The sequence below is a fragment of the Podarcis muralis genome, chromosome 9 (genome assembly GCF_964188315.1).
Source record: "Podarcis muralis chromosome 9, rPodMur119.hap1.1, whole genome shotgun sequence".
In the NCBI taxonomy this organism is placed as follows: Eukaryota; Metazoa; Chordata; class Lepidosauria; order Squamata; family Lacertidae; genus Podarcis; species Podarcis muralis.
Window position 1 is genome coordinate 23348558 of NC_135663.1, and position 8926 is coordinate 23357483.

An 8926-nucleotide genomic window follows, 5' to 3' on the forward strand; every position below is an offset into this window, starting at 1 on the left:
GGCAGAAGAGGGAAAACTCAGCCATAGCTGCAATAAACAGTGGTTTGTTGGTGTGCCTGTGCTTTTAAGTAATTCGGGGTTCTCTTTTAGTGTTGTGGTGTTTCAGACCCTTTTGTTACTTTCATCCTTGTGATCACGTGGAGCTAAAAAAATATTAGATTATAACAAGAGCACATGGCTGCCTGTGGCCCATGTGTTATCCAGTCTCTCCTAATTACCATAGATGACAGCATTCCTGTTGTACTTCAAAAGCAGTCATCAACTTCCTCACTGTTGGGAGAAAGCCATGTTGGCAGGAAGTGGAGATCTCCCTGAAATAGAATGTTTCCCTTCGCTGTTGCCATTAAACAAGAGGCATTGTCATAGTTAAGACCAAACTCAGGTTGCATGAGCCATGAAGATGGTGGCAGTTCTCACGGTTTCTGTAAGAGCAGGGATTGTATCAGTGTCTTTGGAGAGTTTGAGCCAGATGCACTGAGAAGACAGATGATCAGAACTGGAGTCATGGTTAGATTTTACCCTTATTATTTTATTGATTTATTAATATACCACCTTCAGTTACAACAACAGCAGGGTGGTTTGCAACATGATAAAACAAATCAAATTTGTGTGTGTATAGATGCATGCACACACAAACCGCAACATCCATGAAGCAGCAAAACTGGCCTTAAAATAAACCTTGGTGTATTGGTGAAATGCAAACACTGTTGACACCTGCTTCATCAAGCCAAAGGTAATCTAATCCAGCATTTTCTTCTTTGAGTATCCAACCTGATGCCTAGGGTTGGCATACAAACTGATGCTTTCTATGCAAAATCTCCAAAAAATAAAAAAGATGATGTTTTGGAGCTATTTTTATGGAAATTCACCAAAAAAAACCCCAACACTTCCAACATGGGTTGCCATACAACTGGGTTTCCCATGATATTTTAACCAATTTTGGGGAATTCTGCCCAGATGCTATTTCCAACACTCACAACCCATATTTGCCCCAGACATATGGCAGCCCTGCTACAAGTACAACAGCATTTTCTGCACTTAGGATTCTGAGCAGCTGGTATTCATAGGCATACTGGATTTGACATTTGAGGAAAGTCCACTCTAGACACCACCAAGAAGGCCCTTCTCCATATGATCATGTGATGTATTTCTGGAGGATGTGGCATGATCAGGAGGACCTTTTCTGATTATCAAAGTGGTGCTGATCTAGCTCTACCAGAGGCAGCTTCTAAGAAAATGCTATATAAGTGTGACTTGAGAGTTCATTTTACTGTCAGAATACAGGTGATACAGTCTAACCTATGTGTTCATGGTAAAATAACCTCTTGTCTTTCACCAATACACACATTTTCCTACACTGGGATGATAGCTGTGCTACAGTTTGGTTCATACAATAAACTTACAGTTCACCATAGTGGGGGCTATTGGGTTGTTGTGTTTTTTTTATGTATTTTGTGGTTATATATCTTGATTTTATTCTGTGAACTGCCCTGAGACCCCCGGGTATTGGGCGGTATATAAATTTAATAAATAAATATTTTTCTCCCCCAGGTTATTTTCAAAGGTGAGAAAGGAAAAGGAAGAACTGGGGAAATTGGATTGGATGATGTGAGCTTGAGGAAAGGCCTGTGTTCTCAAGACCACTAGTGGTAATAGACAAACTGGTAAAGAGAACGTACTTACATTGTCCATGGTTTTTAGCCAAGAGAGATGGTGGACTGGCAATTGGTTCTCCCTTGCCTTTATGAAATCCCAGTGAACCTACATCTAAAGAAAATGAACTTTCCATAAAGGACAAAGTAAGCTCAAGCCAATGTTGGGGATTTTCATTAACAGTTATCCAGCTCACGTTTGCATATGTGATAAAAGCCTCCTAAATTCTGAATTAAGGCTATGAATATCCTCTATGAAGAAGAACCAACTGTTGCTAGGATTCATCAAAAGGAAACTTCAGTACATACAGCAATTGCATTAATAGACTTCTGGGTGTTTCTCCATTTTGCTGTTTATACTCTACCATGGGACTGGTTCAGCTGTATAAATCGAAAATAACTCAGGAATAGACCTGAGCTGTTCTTCTACTGCCATCAACTTTTAAAGGAGAGAGAGAGTGTGTATGTATATATATATATATAATAGCATTTATTCTTTAGTTGTATCTTAATAACAAGAGACAGTTATTATAGAGTAGGCACTGCATCCCTTAATATTCGTAGTGCTGTGTTATGTATAAATGTGTATGGATATTAATGTATTTATATGTGTTGTGTATTTGCAGGATCTATTTGTAAGACTAAGTGGCAGCTGTGCACATTCAAGTTAGATTAGAACACAGAAACCCACAATGATAGTCATGCAGTAAGTATTTACGACACAGGTTGCCATGTGCGGACAGTTTTATAGGGTGGCAATGAAATTCACCTATAAGTAAATGTAATGATGAGTTGGGTGCTAGAATCATTGCAACAGTATTGAGTTACTCAAATCAATGGTCTCATGTCAGAAGGAAAGACACTCATAACTGGTAGCAACAGTGTTGAAAGGTGCTCTTGTGAATTTAATAGTCATGTGGCCAGGGAACATTTGGCCAGGTTCTGTAATGTCATTTCTCAGCAGCTATTAAAAGCCAAAAGAGCTCTCTTTGGGTCAGGAATTGGCCATCTAGAGCAAAAGTCTATAGCAGCCGGCAGACTGGTTTCCAGCTATTGACTGGTCTACCATACTTTGCCCAGGGCAGCTTAAAAGGAAAATAAAAATGCAATAGTAAACACAATAGAATGATAATAAAACAAACCTCCAGTCAAAGAGAGATTCAAATGGCTTAAAAGAGTTAAAGATTGCAAAGATGAAGAAACCTGGGGAGGGGTTTTCATATGGCATCACAATAACGATAGCAGCATGAGCAAGCGAGATTTCCCCCAGAGGCCATTCCACAGGCAGGTCACCACCACCAAAAAGTCTCCCTCCCTCCCTGCCACTCACTTCACTCCAGATCACAGGGGCACTTAGAGAAGAGCTGCAGATCTAAGTCTTGGTGTATGGGCAGATGGATTATGGGTGCAGACAGTCCAACAGGTGCAAGATGCAGAGAACAAGTTTGATGTCCCTGCCCTTAAAGTCTTTACTCTTAAGGGCCTATATGCCCTTAGTATGCAAGGATTGGTGCATTTAAAGGATGCTTAGGTAGATCAGTCATTGGTACAGCTAAGTACCATCCTAGCAGCGAACGATGCCATGAATGAAGCATACTGCCATTAGCAGTATACACAGATACCAGGATCTTTTCAATTTACTCCAAGGTTAATCCGAGCCCCCTGGAGTCACCATGCAGCTTTTTGGACACACCAAATGAGCCATTTATAGAATTAATAATGTCATTAGATTTGGGCCAGAATAATGTTTATCTAGGCAGTTGATTTTATTTTTTATATCGGTTAAAGTTGCAATTTTAAAGGTGTGCACAAGGGAGTTTTAAACTGCTGCTACTTGCACAGCTGAAGAGGCAAGCTGTTTTTTAAAGTTTTGAATGCAGCTTGATTGTTCTGCCAGACAACCTGTTGCAGCATTCCTGCTGTGAGCAAGACCCCTGTCCCTCACCTGCACATATAACTTGGTAAGGTTTCCGTCTAAGTAAGTTTTGGAATCATTAAATGCACACTGTTCAGTTTTCTCTGGTTGGGTTGGTGTGTGAAATGGGGTTTTAACCACAACCAATATTTTCAGAGTTTTCTTTCCTCAGACCAAATGCCATCCTTTTGTTTTATATTTTTTTAAAAAGAAGAAGGTACAGCTGTGTCTGAATCTTGTACTATTATAGAGAAACTATATTGAAATGTAAAATGCAGATTAAGGGTAATGGGCAGAATCTTGCAAATTCGTCATGTCAAATATCAGAGGAAAGGCATGGAATGTGGCTGTTTTATTGGTGCATTCATGCAATCCATTTAAGCTCCACTGGTTTCAATGGGACTTACTTGGCCATGATTAATGTTTGCTGAATTTAGCCCAGTATTATACACAACTGCTTTTTGTTTCTATTTAAGCCAGTAACATGCAAGGTGATACTAACTTAACTCTTGCTGAAAGACAGAGTATATTCCAGTACAGCCTTTTAGTGGCACATAGCTTGCCATCTGCCCAGCGGCGGAGGAAGCCACTCAGATACCTGGGGCAGCGGGGCGAGCTGCCCATAGGGTCAGGGTGCATCGCGGGGCCTCCGGAGTCTACGTGCCTCCTCCCACTCAGCCGCCCCACAGCTGGGGGGAGGCAGCGGGTGGACCATTTGGGCAGAGCCCAGGAGAGACTTGTGGCTCAGGCATGCTGCAGACCCTGTAGTGAGTGCCGCCCGGCATTTTGTCACTCCCCTCAGTGGTGACACCTGGGGCGGCCCACACCCATCACACTCCCTTCCTCCGCCCCTGCATCTGCCACAATCTATAATTCCTTAATCTGAAGTATTGCACCCTGAGACCTTTGACTTTTCTCCCATTGTACAGCGTCCTCTCACACTGCACTGCAATCTGATTTTGAAGCTATCCCAAGTTCCAAAAGATGTTTCGTTCCTCAGAGCCAGGGAGGGCCTGCTCAACCAGTAGATAGAGCCAGGCAGTTGCCTCAGGCAGCAGATGCTGGGGGGGTCAGGGTGGTGAGCAGCAGTGAGGTGTTAGAAGAGAAGTTAGAGATTCCAACCAAAGATCAGGAAGATCTTTAGGACAGTGTAAGCTGTTCGAAAGTTGAACAGTCTCCCTCAGGAACTGGGGGACTCTCCATCCTCGGAGGTTTTTAAGCAGAGGTTGGATGGCCGTCTGTCATGGATGCTTTAGCTGAGATTCCTGCACTACTGCAGGCTGTTGGACTAGAAGACCCTTGGGGTCCTTCCGAATTCTACAATTCTGTGATTAGCACATGGCCTGCCCTGCACTCCTAAACTAGCCCACTGCTCTCAGGTGCAGTGAAAGACACTGTCCCAACCATCAGCGTTGGAGCAAAATTCAGTTGCCGAGCTGTTTAGCTTCTGTATCTGGAATGCGGCCATCATTTTGTTATTTGCCTGTGTCTTGGACCAGTCCAAGAGGCTTTTTTCCTGCTCCCGAGGGGGGGGGGGGGCGAGAGGATGAAATTCAAAAGCTTATCAAGTGTTTTTTCTAGATTGTGGCCAAACGTTTCCATATTGTTCATGGATTTTAGTGATATACTGGCAGTATTAAAGTGTGTATTTATCATGGGCCTGAATCATGTTGTATGATAGGAGAGCAAGTGTTCACAAAAACTTTTTTTTGTAATCCTAAAAAAGTATGTGCTCTTAACATCTTTACTTGGTTCAAATTAGATTTTTGTGTGTGTTTGTGTGTGTACAGTTTTTCATGATAATATCTTACAGGGCCTGGAGCTCCAATGCAACCACCAAAAAGCGCATCCCAATTCAGTTTAATGGAAGAACTCTGCACTTACAGAGGCGCCCTATCCATTGAAGTGAATGGGATGCCTGCTCACATAGGAGACTTTCTGCATGTCAGAGTAGGCAGGGCATCCAACATTGAGGACTTGGTATTTTAACCTTGATATAGCTCACCCAACATATTGTGCTTTGCTTTTCACAATGAGCAAAAGCCGCTGAGTGTCTCCCATAAAGAGAAAAGTCCCTCACAAAGACATGGCTTGTTGCTTCCAATGGCTACAAATTGGCATCACTTTATCCAGCTTAAGAGGATTTCAGTAAGGGTGGTTTTTAAAATCGCCAATCGCGAAAGTAGATGCATACATTGCTTTCGCATCTGCTTACCATGTTGCTGGTGCAATAACTACAGGGGGGAAGTCTTATATCTCTTTTTGTGGTGACATGCATGGGCACCAGATGTCATGAAAGCTCATGTACTCATGGCTGGATGAGGGAGTGACTTCCCCTTACACTGTTAAAGCCAAGTTGCATGCACATCTTCAGTGGAACATAGGAAGCCATCTAATACTGAGGCAAACCATTAGTTCATGTAGTCTGCAGTACAGCATCTCAAGACAGCCTCTGATAACTTGTCGAAAGTTCTTCTATCTCAAAATACATTTCCCCATAATTTTCACTGGCAGCTTTATTGATCTTACCTTTCCCCAACTATTCGGCTTAGTCTGATCTAACAAACATAAATGCTGATTTTTCTGTGTGTGTGCTATTCCCTTCTTTCTTTTTGGCTTATCTTCCTGTTTTCATGCTTTATATAGAACAGCTCTAGTTACGTTCCACAGGGCGTTTTATGGAAATACGGTTCTTATAAACAAGCGCAAAAAATCTATACTACAGATCTCACTATCGTGACAAGCAATACACACAGTATTTTACACACAATGATTTTGGTCCAGCTGTATATACGGGGAAAGAAGGTATTGCACAAGAGCAGATAAGGGGTGAAGTATCATTGCATTACAGTAAAGATGTCAATGTGTGTCCAAACAATAAAATGATCTGGATCAAGACATCTGCATTTGATATGCCCATGTAGCAAGCTTTCTGTACACACAGATCTCTCTTGCTCAACTTGGGCATTAAAATGTACCTAAAGTCCAATATCTTTCATATATATATATAACTTTCCTCCATTCAGTGACTTCTTTGCTCTCTGACAACAGTTCTTTTATTTTTTAAAAAAGATATTTTTTGGTGCCAACAAACCTGTATTGCACAAAGTTCAAGTGGAACACATTTTATCAAATGTACTGTAGGACATCTTAATAATTTAATATGGTTTTAAAGAAATGAATACTTTTCCAAAACAGACTCAAAATAAAGACATCTTTGTAAATTCACATGCATTTGTCATTCTTGTTATTTCTAAAAGCAAAATAAATGCAGATAACCATGGGTACAATACAAAATCTGGTTTTGTAATCCATGTAAGGCTATGTCCATTTGCTGAAATAAACAAGCATAATTTCTGTGAAGTCCTAATCTTGGTATGATTTTATTCTGATCATTGACAAGAGCCAAGCAGGAGTGGCAAGGAAATTGAGCGACCATTGTACATTATTTCCAACCTTCCCCTCCCCTTCATTTTCTTTGATGTGTATCATTAACTCCATGGCCAAATTCCTTTAGAAACTAAAACTAAACAGAGAGGCCAAAAGGCCATGCATACTGCATCTTCTAGACAACATCTACAAATTCTACAAAGCAAATGTAGAAACAAAGCTGACTGCACTGCTGACATCTGACTCATTTTAAGACTGCACTCAACAGCTCTGGAGAGAAAGAATCCTTGTCATCTTACACATCCTTAAAGGGAAAACTATAACTGGAATGCAGGGCTGGTTTGCACATCCCAGTTCCACATGATGACAGCCACACCATGTGTTGAACAGCACATGGAAACGGAACACCACAAATATTGCACCACCGATACAGTTTTATTTTTTACAATTTAAGAACCTTGTGCAGGTTAAGGACATTGTTTGACATAAATGTGTTTGGATTTGATATTCCGCTTTATCACTACCCTAATCTGGGGAACCGGGTAATCTAGGGAACCGGGTTTGCGTCTCCACTCCTCCACATGCAGCTGCTGGGTGACCTTGGGCCAGTTACACTTCTCTGAAGTCTCTCAGCCCCACTCACCTCACAGAGTGTTTATTGTGGGGGAGGAAAGGAAAGGAGAATGTTAGCCGCTTTGAGACTCCTGAAGGGGAGTGAAAGGCGGGATATCAAATCCAAACTCTTCTTCTCCTTCTAAGGAGTCTCAAAGCGGCTCACAACCTCCTTTCCCTTCCTCCCCACAACAAACACTCTGTGAGGTGAGTGGGGCTGAGAGACTTCAGAAAAGTGTGACTGGCCCAAGGTCACCCAGCAGCTGCATGTGGAGGAGCGGGGAAGCGAACCCGGTTCACCAGATTACGAGTCCACCGCTCTTAACCACTACACCACATTGGCTCTCTAAATGTGTCCATTTAGAGGCCTGTTAGGTTAGGGGAGCCAAGATCTGTGTGGAAAGCTTGAAGGGGATGGGTATGCTACACTAATCAGGACAGAATAAGGAGGAAAGGAATTGCAAGCATTTATTGTGTGCAAGGTACATTGGATAAGATGCAAGCCAACACGATATACAACTGACTTGGATTTCCTCAACCCAGTGAAGGCCAGTCAGACTACAGAATACCAGCTAGAGTTCCAGCAACACAGCAATCATGAGCAAAGGGAGGCATATGTAGAAGATTATACTTTCACTGAAGCCCATGGGTAATGTTTTATATGTGCATTGGAACACACACTGCACCAGCTGAAGCTTCCATATAACTTTAAGGCTACCGTAGTTCCACACAGAAAGCATTGCAATACTTTAGGGCTGCCATATTTTGAAGAGCAAAGAAGAGAGAAAATGCTATGATGGCCATCAAAAGCAAATAAATGCAATTTGTCCCAAATTTTACCCCTGAAAAAAGAGGATGTGTCCTGGAAAAAGAGGACACATGGCAACTCTGATTATAACAATATACAGTGGTACCTCGGGTTAAGTACTTAATTCGTTCTGGAGGTCCGTTCTTAACCTGAAACTGTTCTTAACCTGAAGCACCACTTTAGCTAATGGGGCTTCCTGCTGCCGCCGCGCTGCCAGAGCACAATTTCTGTTCTCATCCTGAAGCAAAGTTCTTAACCCGAGGTAATATTTCTGGGTTGGCGGAGTCTGTAACCTAAAGCGTATGTAACCTGAAGCGTCTGTAACCCGAGGAACTACTGTATACATAACTAAAATTCAGTCCCTTTCTTCAGTCACAGATGGCAAATCATTTGAAAATGCTTTGGAAAACAAAGCACCAATCTTGGTCACCAGCACCACCTGAATGTGTAATGATAGTGCCCAATAATTTTTGGCAGCCACCATTATGCATTCTTGTTTCGGGGGGGTGGGGTGGGGGTGGAATCCTCATGCACAACAGGCTTCTCATC

General features: G+C 42.1%; 1 protein-coding gene across 7 annotated transcripts in view; it reads left to right on the plus strand.

The window, feature by feature from the left end:
- Nucleotides 1–6795, plus strand: part of NPNT (nephronectin) — a 65476-nt gene extending 58681 nt beyond the window's left edge. For all 7 annotated transcript variants that reach the window (XM_077933890.1, XM_077933891.1, XM_028743330.2 and 4 more), the window contains one exon: nt 1552–6795. In XM_077933890.1, the coding sequence (XP_077790016.1) occupies nt 1552–1647 (96 nt within the window). In that variant the 3' untranslated portion in view covers nt 1648–6795. The remainder of the gene's footprint in view (nt 1–1551) is intronic.
- The last annotated feature ends 2131 nt before the right edge of the window (nt 6796–8926 follow it).